Source organism: Calypte anna, chromosome 4A, assembly GCF_003957555.1.
Source record: "Calypte anna isolate BGI_N300 chromosome 4A, bCalAnn1_v1.p, whole genome shotgun sequence".
Classification (NCBI taxonomy): domain Eukaryota; kingdom Metazoa; phylum Chordata; class Aves; order Apodiformes; family Trochilidae; genus Calypte; species Calypte anna.
This window is the reverse complement of record NC_044248.1, coordinates 40139295-40160427: the sequence shown is the minus strand read 5'-3', so window position 1 is coordinate 40160427 and position 21133 is coordinate 40139295. Positions and strand designations below refer to the sequence as shown.

The 21133-nt window shown below is 41.8% G+C and overlaps 1 protein-coding gene across 7 annotated transcripts in view; it reads right to left on the bottom strand.

Moving 5' to 3' along the window:
* Nucleotides 1-21133, bottom strand: part of SLC20A2 (solute carrier family 20 member 2) — a 58266-nt gene that overhangs the window by 6996 nt on the left and 30137 nt on the right. For 5 of the 7 annotated variants that reach the window (XM_030449506.1, XM_030449507.1, XM_030449510.1 and 2 more), the window contains exons 3-10: nt 20717-20857; nt 19384-19469; nt 17057-17153; nt 14664-14780; nt 13791-13994; nt 11765-12353; nt 1041-1226; nt 247-331 (exon numbers count right to left, since the gene is read on the bottom strand). In XM_030449506.1, the coding sequence (XP_030305366.1) occupies nt 247-331; nt 1041-1226; nt 11765-12353; nt 13791-13994; nt 14664-14780; nt 17057-17153; nt 19384-19469; nt 20717-20857 (1505 nt within the window). The remainder of the gene's footprint in view (nt 1-246; nt 332-1040; nt 1227-11764; nt 12354-13790; nt 13995-14663; nt 14781-17056; nt 17154-19383; nt 19470-20716; nt 20858-21133) is intronic. The other 2 variants (XM_030449512.1, XM_030449513.1) reach the window with 1 other exon arrangement.

Sequence of the window (21133 nt, the reverse complement as noted above, 5' to 3'; positions counted from 1 at the left end):
TTAACCTCACGTGCTGTGCCCAATTGCAGGGGCTTGGCTGTGACAACGCCAATGCATATTTTGGAAGCCTGATTGTTTTCCTACACCGCTGGCACGGCTGAGACGCGTTGATGCACCTCCACCTAATGGTCCTCCAGGAGTGGCTGTTTTCCCCTTGCCGTGCCATTATCCGCTGGCTCAAGGGGCACAATTTTAAGATGAATAGTTCCAGACTGCCTTGACTGCAGTCGCTGGGCAAAGGCATACCTTGCAGTGTGTAGTACTGACAGGAAGTCCAACATTGGAAGCTACCACAACTGTGAACGCCGAAGCCAACTCAATAGTGAATCCACTGCGGGAAGCATAAGAAAACACTTCACAATCACTCTTTGCATCAGCTGGGACTGATACCATGCAGCGTGCCAAAATCTTACCCGTTTCTTCTTTCGACTGTTTTATTTCCAACTGATTTTTTTTTTTTTTTTTGTCATAGGAATAATTTAAGAGAACAAGGAAGGGCTGAGTAATGGGAACAGCACAGGCCAGTCCTCTGTAGTAACGCGGCTGCACGGCTCGCTGCACCAGGGACTTTCACTACTCTGCACTGTGGTGATTTGTGCCTAATTAGTAATTCAGTTAAGCACCAGCAGAGGTCGAGTATGCATTGAGGATGAAAATCACTGTAATAAATACATGTGGGTTTATTAATCTGAAGAGCACTGGAAAAGCCACCGTGATCTTGCCAGTTCCAAATGTAACCTCTGCCACATTAATGAGGCCATCAGCAGAAGACTGTTCACAAAGACCTCACAACAAATTCAGTATTAGTTTGCAGGGTTACCTTTTTTTCTTTTCCTTCTTCCTCATTCTTTCTTTTTCTCCTTTTACTCCTCTTTTTTTTTTTTCCCCCTTTCATTTGTTAGAAAGATGGAAAAGTCAAAGCCAGATTATCATTAAAACCAAAGCACAGCACATCCAGCAAACTGCATTATATACAAATTACTGGGGCAGCAATTTCTCACACAAAGTTCATACAACCATAATGACAACTGTGCACCTACCTTGATGGTGTGATTGGGGTCAGGTCTTTACCCATGGTCTGGATAACTCTTCTTCCCCAGACCCAGAGACCCACACAGATCCCAACACCTCCATAGAAGAGCAGCCAGATGGGAGTTGCTGCTTCTTGCATGACACCATCTTGGTCATAGATGAGCCAGAGAGCAACAAGGGGACCGATTGCATTGCTGGAGAGAGAGAAAAAACATTGCCTGAGTTATACAAATTCAGATAATTGCATTGAAAGAAGCCTCTTATTTTCTACATTATTTTTGCTTTGTTCTGCATTCAATGCTGCTTTGAGCTGACCCTACAGGTGACACCCTTTCTCACTTGGAAAGACTGCAGCAAGTTGACTCTCTTAGCATGGTGCTTTTTCAGTTGTCACTTCACCACTGATAATAACTACAGCAAATGCTGAAAAGAATTTCTCTTTCACAAATTGTGCCCTGAAATGTTAGAATCTCTAACATTATGTGTGTTCTGGGACAAAACCCAGAATTTTCAGTACTCTGCTGGAATTAACTCAAAATTCACCAATTCAAGAGCTCTGCATCTCTACAAGTATTAAATGAGCTCTTTTTGTCAAAGACAGAAACTAATGAACAAAATTACCGTCAAAGACAAGAAGATATAAATATAACCTAGCCTGAAAACCTATAACATTTGGACATATGGTCAGAATGAAGCCAGGAATGTGACTTAGTCTTCTCCAAATGCATTGGAGAGCTAGTTGGACTGGATCAGAGAGGACTCCTTGGTGACAAAGAGCTGGTGTAAACCCTTTTTGCTGCCCTGATGCTGCTATCTAGAAAAATAGTAGAAGTCAGCAACACTGAAGTCCCAGCTTTTAGTGCAGGCCACTCAGTATTGGTGGCTGGAATCTCCAGTGTCTGGAGCTCACTTCTGACTTTGCTTATTCTAAAATAGTACCAAGTATCTAGACTTGAAAGTTAGAAGCAAAACTTGAAAGCTGGTATCCAGTTATTTTAGAGCCTTAAATACTAAAAAGTAGGCAAAAACTTTGCCATTCTGTTGGTCTGGTTTCTTTTTTGCAGCTCTTTTGCTAAACTGAGTAGCTGCTTGCCCTGCTGGGCAGCATTTATCCACAACCAAAAAAGCATCAGCACTGCATTTATGTTTAAATAATCACAAGAAGAGCAGAGAAAACCCGTCCAATGTCATTCAAAAAGCCTGAACACCAAGAGGAAGCTCTCCTCTTTGTAAAGTGATAAGGAGAACAGGTTGCAGCAAGGGCTCTGCCCACCCCACAGCCAGGACCAGCTAAATTTAGTTCTGCTCTCACTCCAAAGCACATGGACTGAGTAAGAGTTTTAATGTTAAGTGTTGTGCAAACCAAGCCACTGTAACTAAAAGTAAATTATTTACTTGAAGCCCATCTTTGCCTATATAAGGTGCCAGGGTGTTAATCACCAAAAGAGAAGGGTCCTCTGCATTGCAAAGCTCAGTGCACCTCAGCAACACGAGACCCTCCTGCTTTCTTCTGGTTCTTTAGAAATGAAGCCCTGAACCCAGAGAAAAGCAACTCAAAGCAAAGTAAGTAGGAAGGAATTTTCCCTTGAAATGACTCATAATGACATTCGAGCTGCGAGGCAAACACAAATACATTAAAATGCTCTACGACATAAAAAGGAATGTATAATTCTTACGGATTTTGAAAAAGATGCTGCAAATAAATTAGTAAGTGTGTTTTTATTTATTTATCATTATTTATTTATTTATTATGTGGGTAATAAAACCCAGTGGGTTTGAAGACACTGGGTAGTGTGATGAAGAATTAAATATACTTTAATTAGAGAGTGATTTCCCTTAGCAAAAATATTTTAAAATTCTGGTCTGATACTGTGCCTGAATATGCATTAGATTTGTTGAGTGTTTGCATGACTGAAAGGACAGTATGTGAGAAATCCTTATTGCCTAAATGCAAGAACTGTTTTACCTTCAAAGAAGAAGTGATTCTCAATCAAAGCATTTCTACTATGTTTAAGTCAACCTGCCACTTCTTTTCCAGTGTTTTCAGGTGTGGCTTAATTTGTTTTCACATTTAAATGTTTTCTTGTGCAGAGACAAAAAAGGTAATTCACTGCAGCTTCAACTGATGGATGCAGAAGGATGGATAAAAGCAAGCAAAACACTGGCCAGACAAATAAATGGAAAACCTATCATCCCTTCTTACAGTGCTGTATGGCATGGGGACAAGCTCCTTGTTGAAAAGAACAGGTACACTTGGAGTGAGCCAAAGCACTTGATTCCTGATTGTTCTGAAGAGATTATGGATGGATATTTTTCAGTCCTAATGTAAATGGGAAGACAGAAAAGGCTTCGAGAGCCACAAACTATGCTCTTTTGTACCGAAATCCAGTTTTAATTATTTGCAAATGCTACAGCCTAAGCTAAATCCTTGAAGAAAAGGTTATTTTCTTATTTGTGGCAACAGAAGGCAAGGTAAAACTCTGTTGACTTCTGCTCGGCCTCAGAAGATCTTAATAGCAGATCCTGCCCAACACATCAGAAGAGATGATAGCCACTGATGCCTACAGAGACAGCACTTCTGATACCCTCCCTGTGATAAAAGAAAGCAGAGGAGCACTGGATCCATATATGCTTGGAAAGGTAAAAAGCTCATTAAATGCATTTTCATTTGTGGATATTTGCACCACTGGTTAGATATACGAGACATTTTTTCCTCCCTGTACATCACATTGAACGTGACTAAAAATATTTAGTTCCTAGGGTCAATGGCATCCCCCAGCAAGCAGAAAACTGGCAGTGGAGCACAGCTGGTAGCTCCAACCTGCCAGCATCACAGCTCTTCAGAGGGCTCCTTCAGCGCCCATGTACTCAATGTACATGTACTCAACCTGGGTCTAGGAATAGTTTATCTCAGTAGAAGACAACCAGTTCCAATAGGAGAATAAGGGAGAAAGAATACATCAAAAAAAAAAAATGGCATTGTTAGGTAACAGACTTTGCTTTGAGACCTTCTGTGGTTACCAGATGTCTCCTACAGCTGAGTGACTAAGCAGATGAACCACGAGGATGCTGCCTTGACCGGGATGTGGCTTTCACAGTATTTCCCACCAGTTTTCTCCCATTTAACTCAAGACATGACTAGCAGGAAAGAACAGCTCAAATCTTCCATGTGCTTTAAGACCCATTACAGAAGTCTCTTTTCAAGCAGTTATTTTTTCTTACTCTCCCACACAGCTCTTTTAGTTGCCTTAACTGTCTCGTTTGCTCTGGAGCTCCAAATCTTAGTTGCAGGAGAGGGAAAAGAAAAGCCTAAGATGGTCACCCAGGGGCTCTGAACTTCCACATTTAACTATATATAAAACTGTCATTAGGTTCCTATGCAATTTCCAAGGATGTTACTGTATTATTTAGCTACCAGGTTTAAAAGCCAAGATAGGATACTCTTACCATGGTATTACTTCAGTTTTGTACACCCAATACTCATTTTTCCACTGGGAACAAGAGGATGCCCACTATGAGTTAATTTCTTGGACGAATTTATAAAACATTATGACATAAGAAGCTAACAGTCTTCTGAGTTAGCTGAGAAGTTAACACCTGAGTCTACCTGGTGTGAAGTATTTTCCACATCCATTATTTTTCACCAGCTCTGCCAAGCTCTGCATTGCCAGGACTTAGCAGGTAGTGGTGCCAAGGAGCTGTTTGCCTTCCCCAGAGGCTCAATACAGGACTAAATGCCACCTTCAGTAATGCTCCTCCTTGCAGATGTGTGTTGCAGCAGTTCAGCAGAGTGTTGTGGAGCATTTCTGAAGTGCTGCCTGAGCCCTGTGATGATTTCACTGCCTCTCTCCTAACACGAATGGGGACGACTTCTCTTTTTTCTGCTTCCTTGTGCCAGTTGAGAATCTGTCCCGCAGCATTTATAAAGCTGTTGTGAAAAATAGCATTTGACAGTGAATCTGAACTATAAATAGAGTTGGCTTCCCCTCTCCCCCGTGAGACAGATAGTATTACAGACAACCCACACACACATTCAACTATCATGAGACACGCTTAGAAATTAGTTTCCTGTGCACACACATACACACAAGCATAGATTTTGAGGTACCTTGGGATCACAAGTCCAGGCCCTTCTCTGATGGAACAAGGCCTACAACCTTTTTTTTTCTTTTTCAATAAAAATTAAGGTGGTTTTGTTTTCAGTATCATAATGTTCTACTTCCAAATCCCACCAAACTTGCTATAATATTTTATGAACTAGCAACATTGCTACCACCTTGCTACTTCTTATTTAAGGGGAGTAGTGAGCTGCTCAAGAAGAAAATGTAATTGCATTTGAATACTATGCTCTGAATAAACTTTGTGTCATAATCCACAATCTGCAGACTATTTAACTACCATGCTTTCATTTTCTGTTATCTGAAAAAGCAGACTGGGTTTTAGCCACTTTTCCTAGTTGAGTGAGAGAAGCTTAACACACACACATTGTCACTGATTAAAACTGAATGATGAGCAAAGTATCCATCTGAGAAATCTATGTTAGGCTTTCAATATGACAAATATAATTACAAAATCCCCAGGCATTTCACTATTTTCCAAACCAGGATTTCAGAAATGAACATTCCACCAGGCAAACAAGAGGGATAATGTCTCTGGATACACTCCAGTTACACCTGGAGACATCACCCAGTTGAGTAGGAGTGCAAGGAAGATATGTCTGTATGTACCAACAGAAGAAAAAAAAAAAAAGTGTCCTAATCACCAGAGATCTCAAATTATCAAGAGATTAATTTCAATAATCAAACAGTTTTGTCACTGCTGTGCCCTGTGAAGCACAAGCCTTGAGTGTGTTAATGAGTCAGGAAAGCCACATATTTATTCCTGTGGCTCCTCATTGCACACTGCAAATGCTGGCCCTGAAACACCAGCTCCTCCCTGAACCCTGGAGGGTCCCCCTTGCCTGCATGGCACACCAAAGATGCCCCATAACTGCACAATAAAGGACATAAGTGAAGATTTATATCTACCTGGGACACAGGCTGCACTTGCAGGATAGGCTACCTTTAAAAAAAGGAAGGAACCAGATTCTGGGGCTGTTCCCAGAAAATTTAATGGACAGATTATTTTCTTGTCTGTTCTAAGTGATCTTGACTGCAGCTCTCAGGGAGTAAGAAATACTGATTTTGTAATCCAACCTTATTATAGCTCCTTTAGACTCCTTATTTAGCTGGGAGACTGAATCCCACTAAGCTCTCTGGGTGCAGTGAGATACTGGCAATGTTTTGGACCTTCTCTCCCTTAATCCCATTGCATGTACTTTAGGAAAAGGGGAAAAAGCAAGTTCCACTGCTGTTTGTGTGCTCTGACCTAAAACTCCAGTGAAATCTGTAGGGAAGTGAAAGAAGTTTCCTCTCCCTTTTGGGCAGGAGGGTATTTCCTAATATCACCCAGGTTGCTTTGCTTACCCTATCTGCTAGCAGTTAAGTTTCCCTAAAACCACTGGGAGGATGTGAGGAAATACATTAAAAAGTCTAAGTATTTTTGCTATAGCTCTGAAATAGTTTTAGATCCTGTCTTCAGTAGTGTAGCCATTCTTTGTCAAGGTTGTGCCATAAATCTACATGGCATTATCAGCAGGTCCTAAGACAAAAGACCCATTTGTCCTTTAACATCTATGGATATGTAAGGGTAGTCCTGAAGTCCTCCACATAAAATTTAATTAGAGCAGCCACATTCAGAGATTTTATCCACCAGGAACCAAGGACCCACACACAACTGTGAAACATCTGCAAGCAGATTTCTCCTCCCCTACAGCACATGCCAGCTGAGCCTTGGCACACGGGTGGGCAGCATGGTCTGCAGGCAAGCTGGAACATCGTGGCTCCTGCCACCACCACAGTAATAAATCACCTTTCTCCATGCCTGGAATCCATGAGCCCAGGGTAGGCACCTGCTGACACAAGCCAAGCTCCTTCTGTCATCCCTGGGGTTTCTCCAGTGACAGCAGGAATGGTGGCATGAGGTGGAGACCAGGAGTAGGAGGGGACAGAAGAGGCTACCCATTTAAAGGAGAAAGAATCTACATGAGAAACTATTAAGTATAGTGAGGTGTGTAGGAGTACAAGGCTCAGCTTTTTTTCCCCAGCAGATTTTAATCAGAAAACCTCATGTCAACCCATAGCGTCTTTGCATGGGTCATCCCACTGTGATTGCAAGAATTCAAGGAATAACCAGCTCCAGAGGCTGCTTGAGTCAAAAAAAAAGCATCTTCCCATTTGCTTGGATGGGCTGCAGGACCAACACACTATTTGCTCATAGCTTTCTCATTCCCAACCCAGTAGTGAAGCAGCCCCAGCTACCACTGTGCTGAGCACAGGACATAGCTATGGGGTGAGCCTTTATAGCCCCTTCCAAACCAGCCTGCCCAACTGCTCCTGTTTTCAGGAACTGATTAACTCAGAGATTCTTCCAGGCTTGGAAATGCAGCATCAACCTGACAGCTTCAGTGGCTCTCCAGCTCCCTGCATTCACCCAGGTTGGCTGCTGTGGCTGCAGTGCTCAGCTCCAGATCATCAAGGTTCCTGCTGAACCAGCCTATACATAGAGCAAATAAGCTCAGTCCCATTCAGCCATAAGGTGCACATAATCCCAGCTGAGCAGCAGAGCCCAGCCTCTGGCTTCTCTGGAAAGCTGGCTCTGAACAAGCATTTAGGAAGCTGGCAGTTCTTCTGGTGTCACACTCCTGGCCCAGGTCTTTTTTTCCACCCTGCCCTTTTTATTCTCCAGTTGCCCTTGCAATGACCTGGCATGCTCCCTTTGTGCTGGGGTGCTGAGCCAGTGGGACCTGTTCACTGGGTGCTGCTAATTAAGTTCAACAACAACATTTTTTTTTCAGCAGTTCTGTCCCAACACATTTAGTCAGGATTTCAAATTCTTTAGATTGCATTCAGCCAACGTGCATGGTGGTGTCACAAGGCTCTCAGCCTGGCTTAGTTAGTCCCAGCCCTGGAAAAGCTCCAGCATCTTTGACACAGTGCATATAAGCTCTGCAGCAAGGGGGGCAGGAGGGGATGGTCTGAACAAAACCGTCACCCAAATAAGGAGCCACCATGACTCTCTGGTTGTTATTGGTTTTTTTTTTTAACACACAACTGCCCCAGTAAGGATCCCTGTTGCTGTCAGCCTAAACACCAGCCCTGACTGCTACAGACACCAGATCTTACAGCAAAGATGGCTGGTATCAACAAGATGCTAAAAAGCATCACTTTGGAACAAACTGGCATCATTACCCTTATTATGAGTTAGTTCTGCAGTCAAGGGCAAAGTATTGATTTAATTCTTCCAAGTCCAGAGGAAAAACCTGGACAGTGAAACAAGGGAGATGCTGCCCTGAGAAATTGTGGATGCCCCCTTCCTGGAGTGTTCAAGGTGATGTTGGATGGGGCTTGGAGCAACCTGGGCTGGTGGGAGGTGTCCCTGCCCGTGGCAGGGGGGTGAAGCTGGATGAGCTTTAAGGTTCCATCCAGCCCAAACCATTCTGTGATTCTATTCTCTCATTCTATGTCCATATGATTTTTTGCCCACTGAAGTGCTGTCCAAACTATATTGGGAATTTTTGCTCCATAAAGTGTTTTTGAGCTGCATCATGGTTCAGTTCATACCATATGCCTTATGCTTAAACATGCTCTAAACCAGGTCAATCACGTAAATACCTGCAGTTTATAATTTTTATATTAGTTTTTAATTTTTCTCTCTTTGCTCCTCTTATCTGCTCCTGTCCCTTCAAGGAATAATGGCACACAGCCTGATGAAAAATAAGTAAAAAACATGGGATGAGATTGAGTTCCAGGATGTGGAAAGAAAATGTAGGAGACAGGTCCAAAGAAAAAGATGTGGGGAATAGAGATGCTGCCCTAAATATATGAGTGAGCAGCTTAAAATCAAATGCAGAGGAAAGCAGGATTTTAACAAGGAAGGAAAAAAAAATACAGAGCAGCTTGACAGTAACACCTAAAATGAAGGAAAGTGAATGAAGAAGGGAGATTGAAAGATAGCAGCCTTCAGTGGGAGACAGATTTCAAGACATGCTTTCTGGAGGAAATGGGGACAGAAAGCCATACTACTCACTAGGTTCTACTGCACTATATTTAAACCAAGACACTGCCTTTGGAGCTCTGCAGATCTTAATGTGACATGTGAAGGAGCCAAGAGCCAAGTAAGAAGCTCTGCTTGCTCTGCTAGGCAAAGACTGGCAAAACATCTCTGCTACATAATCCCCAGGATAGATATCTGCATTCCCAAAGTGATTTATCTACTCAAACATCTTGGCATAGGAAGGGGTTTGTAATTTTTATTGCTTATCTGGAATTCAGTGCAATTGCAAAGATGGGTTCCTATCCAATCCTACACCCATGACCATCCTGCAGCTTCGATAAAACAAAGCAAACTTGTTCTTTACTTTTGCAATTACATGAATTCAGCTTATATTTTTTTAATAAACAGCATTTCATAAAATCCCATGTTTGCTGTAGAATTTGGTAAGATAGAAGCAGGGGTCTACAAAACACTCAAAAATATTAATTTTTAGGAAAGAATATTGCCAAGGCAACAAGCCAGTTCAAAGGCAGAATTCTGGGGGAATTAGGCTGTAAAATGCAACAAAGCACATGCACAGAGTCTAAACCTTGTCTTTCATCCTGTGAAGCTGCTCTCAACACCAAAATTGATTTCTGATCTGAATGCATCCCTACAGATCAGTTCTAACAAACCCTACTGCCCTTGCCTCCTATAGAAAAGGCAAGTGATGCTTGCACAAACGTATGAGTCCTGGAGTAGTATAGACATCACAGCCAGGACATAAAGGAGAAGGGGCAGCTACTGAGGTAGGCTTTGAAATTTCTGCAATGGTATTTCCCAGACCACCCAGGAGGAAAGGAAGCTGCACTACTGCCCTCTGATCCAGAGGATGAGGGGACTCTGGACTTCTTCCCAGAGCCAGATCTCTGTGGATTTGAAAGGAGCAATAACAAGAGCTGGGACAAGAAGGCTCTTCAGAAAGCCCTACTGCATATATTCCCAAGACACTGGATGGATGGGGAAGGAAAAGACATGTTTGTAAGTGCTTTCAGGATGAGCTGCAGGTTATATCGGGTGGCTGACAAAAGAGAGGAGCAAGAATTCTTCTCCTTGCAGTTTGCCCAGATGCCTAAGGAGGATTATGAAAGTTATGAACACTGCAAAGCCTTGCTTGCAACTGCTGAAAGTGACACTGGCAAGGCCTGGCTAACAAGGCAAGGGTTCAGTGGGCTTGGCTACAACCCCAATAAGGGCTGCTGCTTCAACAAGCAGCTTCTGAGTGGATTTCTCTGGGGACCTTATCATGACATAGGAAAGAATGCCTACTGAATACCCAGTGGATCACTGCAGGCCCAGGGAAGAGGCAGTCCAGCCAAATCTTAAGGAAAAAATCTATCATGTTACCAGGGACAGAGCAAGAATACCCAAACTGCCCTTCCTCCATGTGCCACTGAGCAGGAGTGTTGTAATAGGGTTCTGCAGATGGAGCAACATTATGGGCAATATAAGTGCAGATGAGGAAGGTACAAAATGCCCCATTCTGACCCTACATCCCATGACCTTCAGTCAAAAGTCATGTTCTTTGTGGACTAAAACAGCTGAGGTTTTGAAATGGAAGGCTGGCAACTGAGTGAGTGAAAAGTCATTGTTTCAAAGGTGTCTGACAACATCGAGGTAAAAGATGTGCAGACAAACATTTCTGAGACCACCTTCAAGATTCTGCCAGCTGCCTGAGTCAAAATGAACAGAAGAGAAAGACTCCTGGAGGATGACCCTTTTCCTTCATTCCTGGAAAATGATGTTAATGGGATTTCAAGGCAGACACAACTGAGTCAGATGAACTCATTGGATTCTTCCAAACTCAAAAAGCAACTCAGTGGTGAGAGTGGCTCTGAGTAAAACTCCAGCTGGGCAAACCAGAACTATGCTAGGACATAGGAAACTCAAATGAGCACTAGGAGATGAGGCATAGACCATGTTCATTCTCTGCATGGGGCATAGAAATATGCCCAGGGCTCCTCAGAGGTAGCTTCCTTTATTTTGGTAAGAATTGTGGCAGCTGGAGGAGTTGTACGTGCAATTTATGAGCTTCAGAAGGACTTTGATGTTAAGGCTTGTTAGGTTTTCTTGACTATTTAGTGATTCACTAAAAAACTCCAAGCAAAACGTTCAGTAAAGGGACCTCTAAAAAGGGCTGCAGCAGGTAAAGTGCATAAACTGCTCACACACCTTTTTTTGCAATGTGAAAAGAGATGAAATGACAAATGATCTAACAACAAAAAATAGTCAAAACCTCTCATTAGCTGGTGGTCTCTGATCTTTCAGTTTAAATAGGGTGCTGTTTGCTTTTACATTGGCTGGCATGCCAAAGGAAGCCTCAGTGCCTCAAAGCTTGCCAAACTTAAACCTGAGTTAAAGTAATTACTGCACAATTATTTATCAGCAAATAGAAAAGATGTTACCATTGACAAGAAAACAAACCATAGGCTGAGCATCCCAGCTCCTGGAAAGCACGGGGGACATCAGTGTCACAGGCTTTGCAAAACAAAACAAAACTGATGCTCATCTGCCTGCAGGAATGAATACTTTCTGACCAGGCCAAGCTGAAAAACCTTGCTCCATAAAATTTCTGGTTTGTGAGATCTCATCCTCTTACCTGACATCATTACCTCCATGGGCAAAGGATCCAAAGCAGGCTGTTAAGATCTGGAGGAAGTGGAAAAGCAGATGGACCTGGGATGTGTCCTTCTCTTCCTTATCCTCTTCCACGGGTTCCACTGGGGGTCTGTTAGGGTCTGCAAGTTCAGAGGCCAACTTCATTTCCACCCCACCTTCCTCTGCCTCGATTTCTGCCTCGGCCACTGCGTTGCAGTAGCTGGAGTAGCTGTCGTAGCGAACTCTCTTCTTGGAGTAGGCAACAGTGTCCCCCACTAACTTCTCACTGTCCTCTGGAGCTGAGATATCAGCTGCCTTGAAGGAAGAATGCACGGGCATGCCACAGATGGCAGCTGTGTAGCAGGTGTAGCTGTTGTTGCGTCGCAGCAGTTTGTAGTTGTTGTCTGGGGTGGGCCTGTCATCCGTGGCCCTGTCCAGGTGTATTTTCTGGAGCAAGTCTTTGTACAGGCCCGAGTCCTTGTGCACGGTGTGGTAAACGTGGCCGTCGCTCCTTATCTGCCCATCAAAGCTGAAGGTGCCGTTGGAAACGGGTGATTTCACTGAGGTGTGTGTCATGGAAAAGGCCCTTCCTAAAGAAACAGCAGAGATTTAGAGCTTTTAGGTCTCTGAATTATAACACAGTTTACATTTCCTCCCTCCCACTTCACAAGCCAATAAAACGGCTGTGATTCAAAAATACAGAACAAAGAAAATCAGTTTGCAACACACGTATGAATAAGCCAAGATTCAGTTCACTGCAGAATAAACTCTCTCATCTTCTGTGCAAAAAGAGCTTTGTTCCAGCACTGGGTTTTCCCCAGATACTCTGTATGACCTGCATCAAGTCACTTGGGATCACCTACTCAAAGGAGATGCTTGAAGGCTAAAAATGCTCAGGTTCTTTGAGAAAGCAATTTCTATAAAATTCATTTTGTGATAAATAAGCTCTACTTTTGCTGAGGTTTTGTTGACGTTGAATAGGCACAGGAAGGATTTCAGGAAAGGTGTTTTACTTTAATTTCATACTGAATATGAGGCCACTTGTCAGAAGTACCTATGCTTAATAGATGTAACTATTACATACCTTTAAAAATAATTAAAACCCACAAAGTGTAAAAAAGTTCATGTTCTGCAGAAATGTTTCCTCAGCTATTTCAACATTTTGTATATGTTATTTCCATGGACATTATGATAGTTATTGCCACATTTAACATTAGTGTACACTGTAGGCCACATGTCACAGCTAAGGCAATATTTATGAAGAAACTCTTCTTCATTTCATGACTGCCCAGAAACTTTCCACTGTGCAACATTTAGAGTTGGTTTTAGCTTTTTTTTAACTAGGAAAACACATCCAGAGGGCTTCATGTAATGACTTATTTCACTTTGTAAGAATCAGTTGAATATATTAGGCATTTATTAACCAAATTACAGGGCTGTGTAGATGTTAGCAAAGTGATAACAAAGTCAGTAGACAGCTAAGTGGGGTGAGGCTGTGTGTGCAATCTCACCACATGAGAGAACAAAAAAAGAGAGAGAACAAAAAAAAAATGTATGCACACATAAATATACGTTCACAAAACAATGTGTAATATTTTTCTAGTGGACACACTCCAAACAGTCATACGTTTGTCAACTAAAGCCCTAATCTTTTCATCTCCTGTGGCAGTATGCTAATCATCTTTATGTTGAGTTTAACCTTCAGACATCATCAGTTTGTGTTCTCTGTACTTTTCCACTGCTTAAAAGGATGAAAATACCATTAAGGATACACAGTAAAGCAACAAAGGAAGTAATTTTTGTTTTCAGATGTTTCTAAAATTGAAATACAGCCAAAGAAAATGTAATTGTTTAAAGCCCTCTCTAGAAAAATGTCACTTGTCAATAAGCATCCTTCCCAACAAGTGCTGAAGAGGGATTAAGTGCTGGCAATCCCAGACACTAACTTATCATTTACACCAGAGACCCACTTGCAGTTAAGAAACCCTATTGAAAATGGGAGAAGATAAACCCTCTGAGTTTCTCACCATATGGCACACGGGGATGGTTTCCATTTGCAACAGTATCTGATGCCCCTGCAGCTTCTGTTACTGATCCAGTGAGGGGAATGGTGCTCTCATCAGATGCTTTGGCACCAGGAAGCTCTTTAAAGACTGGTGTTTCTTCATCTTGAATTTTATCAAGACTTTCATCTGATATCCTTGACAGTGCAGCATCTTTCTTTAACCGGCCTGGGGAAATAACAGGACTGTAATTTTAAACCAAATCTATCCTATATGCTGCTTACATTTCCATTCTTTGCACTAATGGCATGGCTTAATGTGGATACAATAACCTAGCTCTATTTCATACACATTCTTTATTTATTACTTACTTCTACAAAATTCATCTGAGAAAATTCTAGAGCATCTTTGTTTCTTCCAACAAAATTCACTTTAGTAGTTAAGTGAAGGAAAACATGGAGCTGCTCATTTACTTATGAAATCTGTATTTTGAACCTGAACTTACTGAGAAGCAAAGCAAACAAGCAAAACACTATAAAGCTAAAAGCTGTGATCAGCCCAACTTGCTGTAACGTTAAATAATAATTCTGATAGATTTTTTTTTCTCTTTAATGTATCCATAACAAAATATTAAAATTGATTGTATTCCAGGATTTAGTGTCCTGTTTCTGCTAAACTCCAGAAGTGAGCACTGCAATGGATTGCCTAACAAGGTTTTTAGTTTCTACCACTGCAGGTTTTTAAAAGCAAGGTACACAAATACATAAGCAATAGCTTCAGCACATCCTTGCTGTGGGTGGGGACTGGGCTAGGTGACATCTCAAGGGCACTCCCAGCTCTGAAAATGAAATTTCCCATCATTTTACATCACTCACATTTTATCAAACAGCTACTTACCTTCTATTTTTCTCCTCATCCAGGGGCACACAAAAAACCAGACGATGATGGCAAATACTAATGATACACCAACTGATATGAGAGCAATGGCCCACATTGGCAGGACCAGACCTAGTACTGTGAAGACAAAGAAATAAAACCCAAGTAAACCATAAATTAACATGACTTATGTATCTCAAGCAGTCAAAGAGCAGTCTGGTGCAGAAAAGCCTCTGCTCACACTGTATTCAGAACCAACCTGACCGAGCCAATAATTTGAAATATATGTATCAGTGAGCAGAGTACTTCAAGGTCTAGATGATATGCAAACATTTGCAGGTTTAGTCTCTCAATTCTCTGTTACTGATGTGTGACCTAATTTCCAAAGAAGTCAGGGATAAATAAATTTGCAGCAATTTTATACACTACTGCCTGTTAAACCTTGTTGTCCATTAGGGTAAGCACTTACCTCACCTTTACTCTGGTCAGTACAGCCTGATTCTTAGCTGAATCTAAGCCATTATCTGCTCATATCAGTAACTCATGTTCCTTTAAGTATTCCTCCAATAGAGCTCCCTATGCTTCTTCAATTAAATGATCAGACCCTTAATGAAGAAAGAGCTTGGACTCTGATCCTTCAAACCCACATCTGCCAGACTATCTTGAAACTTAAGGGATTCATTCATCCTTCTGAGTAAATGTTGCCAGGACAGAGGCCTTGGAGGGTACATATGTATTGCCTGAATATCAAAAAGCAGAGTCTCACCTTTTTAGTCACACACTTAAGAGACTGCTAAGTCGAAACAGAAGGGACATTGAGATTCTTATTTCATTTATTTTGTTTAATGAGTCACTGCAGAGTGGCTGACCTACTTCTGGAGTACAACTAATGAGGAGCTGTTAGTTATACAGCTGATTTACTGTAAAACATCTTGGAGATGTAGCCAATTAGACGAAAGAAAAAAGGAATAGTTGAGTTATGCTACCCTCAAATTGGGAACTTCTCAAGATTTTTATTCATTTCAGTAATGCCATGCTATGCAGTAGAGTCTACTGGCTGCATTTATCTAGTACATCCAGTACATCAGATTTTAGAGAAAACAAATGTCTATTCAAAAAGGGCCACTTTCTAAAAGTTTCTTAATTCAAGGGTGTGTTCAGCAGTCTTTCTTCAATTGGCTGTTAGTTCACGGCTCTGGGGCAATAATCTAATTAAAGATAGCATTCAATGACCAGAGACTTCAATAAAGTAGTCGAGAGCACAGAAAATCTTTTTTTCTGAACTCTTCTGCTACAAGTGTGTGATTAAATGCACACTGCTTAAGTAAAGTTAAGAATAAACATGTAAATGTATGAACATAAAATGTTTCTATGAATAAACAGAAAAATATAATTATATTTTATACATTATTTGTATATTCTATGTATAATAAATATATTTATATATGTATAGTTATTATAACATAAATACAAATATAAAAATACAGTTTCAAATTAACTAGAAATATAAACAAACACAAACATCCATATCCAACACAAACATACCCAATATTCCAATATCTGAAGGGGACCTAGAAGAAAGCTGGGATAGGGCTTTTTGCACAGGTGTGTAGCAAGAGGACAAGGGGCAATGGTTTAAATCTTGAAGAGGGGGAATTTAAGATAGACATCAGGAAAAAAATCTTTCTTGTGAGGGTAGTGAGCCCCTGGCACAGGTTGCCAGGCAAACTGTGGCTGCCCATTCCCTGGAAGTGTTCAAGGCCAGGTTGGGTGGGGATTGGAGCAACCTGGGCTGGTGGGAGGTGTCCCTGCCCATGCAGGGGGATTGGAACTGGATGACCTTTAGGTCCCTCCCAATCCTAGCCATTCTATGGCTCTATGACATAAATGCACATAAAATTTACAAATATTATAGATAAAGAAAATTACATGTATCATTTCCTTCCACTACTTCATAATGAAATCACAGCATCCAACCAAGATGCATTCAGTGCAGCAACAGGTTTGAAGCTTCTCATCCCTGAAGGGAAATTTCATTAATAAACTCCACGCCAGGTCTGCCAGAGCAGTGACTCTGCTGATTTCCATGGCTCTAATAACATTAGACTGCAAAGAGCCTACCTGATCCTACCACTCCCTCTGAACCTTCCCACCTTGACACAAATATCTTCATATATGAATTTATTTTTTTTTTCGTAGCTTCACTCTTCCCTGCTAATTGGAGTGATCAGGAACTAGTCAAAAAAACACATGCACAAACAGACACACAGGGAAGTATGTAAGTATATGATCTACTCTGCCCCTTGTTAACTCTTATCATAGGAGATAACCCTGTGTGGTGACAAGAGCAGAGGATTGTGACACACCAGGGGACACCTCCCTGCCCTGCCACCCCCAGCCAACAGCTCACTCACCTGGTGCCCCCGTGTACATGATGGAAAACACATTAATAGCTATGGTAGCAGCATAAAACACTGGAAGTGCCCGGAGACCATTGGGCACTGGGTCTTCCTGCAGACACATCAGGAGAGAAAGAAAGCATTAGAGGGATTTTTCCACCAGATTTACATCAGTGTGAACAGCCATGAGGGAAAAACCTGCTCCTGAGTCAGTGCCAGGCAAGGCACCATAGGTGGGTAATAAGGAAAGGATGATGACCTGTGTGGTTACAACCAAATCTACAATGCTGAGCGTGGCAAGCACCAGAATTCTGGGGCAGCTGGACACTGCTCCTGAGAACCTGGGGGCAAGCTGTACTTTCAGGTCAGCTGCAGCCTTGCTGGGTGATCTGTGGGCAGATTTTTTTCTGTAAGTGTTTTCTTACCTATCCTGTCTCCAAGATGAGAAGTCCCATTCTCTTGGCACAATAAAGGGTGCTGAGCAGGACAAGACTTTTGGCAGTCTTGGGGAAGGGTACTTTCAGGTCAGATGCAGCCCTGCTGGGTGATCTGGGGGCAGGGTTTTTTTCTGTGTTTTCTTACCTATCCTGTCTCCAAGATGAGAAGTCCCATTTTCTTAGCACAATAAAGGGTGCTGAGCAGGACAGGTCTTTTGGCAGTCTTGGGGAAGGGCTACAAGCACCAGCGCAAGGCATCCATTACCAAACCTTATTCCTAACCTCTCAATTTCAACCGAGCCAGCCTGGAACTTTCCAACAGCTAACAAAAATCTCTGAAACATGAGGTGTCTGACCATATTAAACATGTAACACACATCAAGTGAGAGTACCATGGTTATCACCCCGTGGTGCCAGCCGTCCACCCCAGCCCAGGCTCAGCTGACAGCCCAGCGGAAATGCTCCCTGCCAGCCAGGGAAAAATCCTTTGTAAAGAGACTGCTTTGGCCTTTTGAGGGGCTCCACGTGTTTGCAAAGAGCCTGCCAAAGCTAAGGGCTGGCTAATGTGGTTTTGTTTCTTGCTGCCATGAGCTATAAAAGGGAGCTGAGAGAAGGATACAGCCACCCTGCACTATGCCCCGGTCCTGATGCGGCACCCATTGTATCCCCAGGACCAGCTGCTATTCAGGGACATCCCCAGCAAGGGCACAAACCCCTACACCAGGGCATGGACTAGCAAGCTAAAAAGTTGCTCTTTTTTTTTTATGCACACACACAACCAAGCCTGTAGCTGATTATGTCAGAAGCTCTACAGATCCTTACTACCTTGTAAATGGCAGTCGGAAGACACTTTGCTTAGTTTGAACTTTTTCTGGCTCTTGACTGCTTAAATATGTGGCTTTTAAACAAGAGTTCATGTGATTTTGATGGCTAATTTCTTAAGGTTTTGAAAGGTATAGAGGAACTTTTCCTCACGCTTTTCACAACCTGAGTAATTTTGAATTTTGAATTTTGAATCATGTGGCTTTTATACAAGAGTTCATGTGAATTTGATGGCTAATTCCTTAAGGTTTTGAATGGTATAGAGGAACTTTCCCTCATCCTCTTCACAACCTGAGTAATTTTGAATTTAAAGCTGTTCAATCACATCTACCATCTGCTTTTACCAGTGACATTTGTTTACATCAGAAATAAAGAATGATGAAGCTGAGGTTACCGGTGGTGTTATTTATAGCAGAAGAATTAATCCCTCATCTATTTAAGTTCTCTGTATAACTGCTAATATAGTGCCCCTTATTTTAGGTCATTGTCATGTGCTGCACTCCCCCATTTTAGCAAGTTGAATGGTGTGAGAGAAGTGGAAAGAGCAGATAAAAGTGTTCTGGTTTCCAGTTCATGCTGGGTGGCAAGCTAATTGTTATCTGCAGTGGAGATATAAGGACTGATGTTACCTCATAGCTGCCACTTTTGGCTGAGGTCACTAAACCCCATCAATTCAGGTTTCTTGAGAATCTAGGAAATATGCAGACACCCATCTTCTAATGTCTGATGTGGTAGAAAACCAAAGCTTAACATTTCACAATCAGTTAGAGCATCTCTGAGGGCTATCAGAACAGCTATGTGTACTCATACAGAAGCAAATTCAGTGTACCATCCTTTAATAAAACAGAATGTATACTATTAATCATCATGTAGCACCTTCTAAGCCTCAAATACTTGTCAAATCACTTACTCTGAGCTTTCAGAACCACTAAATGCAAGTCCAATGGCTATGAAAAAAAAGGCTGGTCTCCTGTCAAAAAAGCAAGCCACAAACTTTCAACTCTGGAAATGGCAGCACTAAAATAGGAGGCTAGAATGCAGCCTTCATACTGAGGACTCATTATAATAGTGAGATTTCTTTACCTTTTTTAAAATGAAGAATCTAATCAGCACAAAGAGGACTCCAGACATCAAGCCAGATAACAGCGGGGAAATAAACCAAGAGGCAACTGTGTTGAAGAAATAAAAGAATGGAACATGAAATAAAGACTATTCTTGCATACTACTTAAGTAAGTAAGTAATTAATGAGCAATAAATTTAAAAGAGTCTTGTACAACTAGAATAAATGTTCTGTATGTTTACTTGCAACTGCTGCAACTCAATGTCCACTGACATTCATGAAAGTCAAATTACTGCTAGGGACTATTAGAAATGTCAGCCAAAACATTTCCTGATATTTTTGCAAGTTTAGCAGTCGAATTCATCAGGAAAGTTCCTTGTAGTTTGATGCAGGGTGGAACAAGAGAGCCCTGTAATTTCCTCATTGCCATGACCATTGCAAGAAAGTGGAAAGCAATTGCATCTAGCAGGATGTCAAGCTGCTCTCAGGCTAGAAATCTTGATTTCCAAAATGCCACAAAAGCATCGACTGTAATGAATAACATGCACACATTTTTTTTCAGGCCAGATTTGCAAGTGTCCAGGACTGATTTAGCTGAAGTAGGTGGCAAAACTCCCACTTATTTCAATAAAACTGGATTAGGGCAGTGCCCTGGAAATCTCATCCTGAGCAATTTATTCTTTGTGCCATATTTACCAGATTGATTCTGCTGTCATTGCAATCTCTCTTCTACTTCCAGTGGAATTTGAAAAAAATAAAATGCATTTCTCCAAAGCTCACTTGTATTTTTGTGCCTTCAACATCAAGTGTTTTTAACACGAGGTTAAAGCTGCAACTAGGGTTACAAAGCTCCCAAAAACTCCTTCACATCCCTGCTTGTCTGTGCTGATCTTAGCAGTGGGAGGCTGTGAGTTAAACATGTGCTGCATGCCCTGCTTTTCCCTCCCTGATGCTGGTGGGTGGAGAAACATGACTGTGGGCACTCACATGATGGTTAGCATTGCTGAGAGCAAGAACGAGGTGGTCTGAGCTGCCACAAAAAGAATGAGAAGAGGAGGAATGTCACCTTGAAGCCTATCTCTGAGGGACCATGTCCCTTCAGCTTACCACTGGAGGAGTGCAACTTGCATCTTACCCATTTCTCCACTGGAGACACACTGCAGCCCTCAATGAACACAGCATCTTCTGAATTACAGGACTGGGGTGGAAAATAATCTAAGGAGGGAGTGCTACAGGTACAAAGCAGATTTCTGGGAATGGTTTTTTTTTGTTGTTTTGTTTTTTTTTACAGACAGAACACTCTCTTTCACATCCCATCAGGCATCAAAGGAAACAACAAAGGCAACAACACATACCAATCTTGACAAGCTGCATCCACTGGACTCCCTGTGTGCCAATTGCCACCAGAGAAAAGCCAATGGTAGCACCTACGATGCAATGGGTTCCTGATATTGGGAGTTTCAAGAACGATGCAATCAGTTGCCAAACAGCAGAACCTAGAGAAAAATAAAAAAACCCAACCGTATGGTTTAAATAACAACAGGAACAATAATGTCACACAGAAATTCTTTGTTGTGTACCCACATTCCTTTACAAGCACTGCCTACACTCCACATGCACAACAGAGATCTCCTACAGAGAGTTTTGTTCCTGTTCTCTCTCTAAAAGCAGATTCTAAGACAGTTTAATAGCAGCTTTAAATGCTGCATCTTACTTATGAGGTTTTTTTTTATTAAAAGTTCTTTATACTGCACAACAGTTCTGGTTTTTGG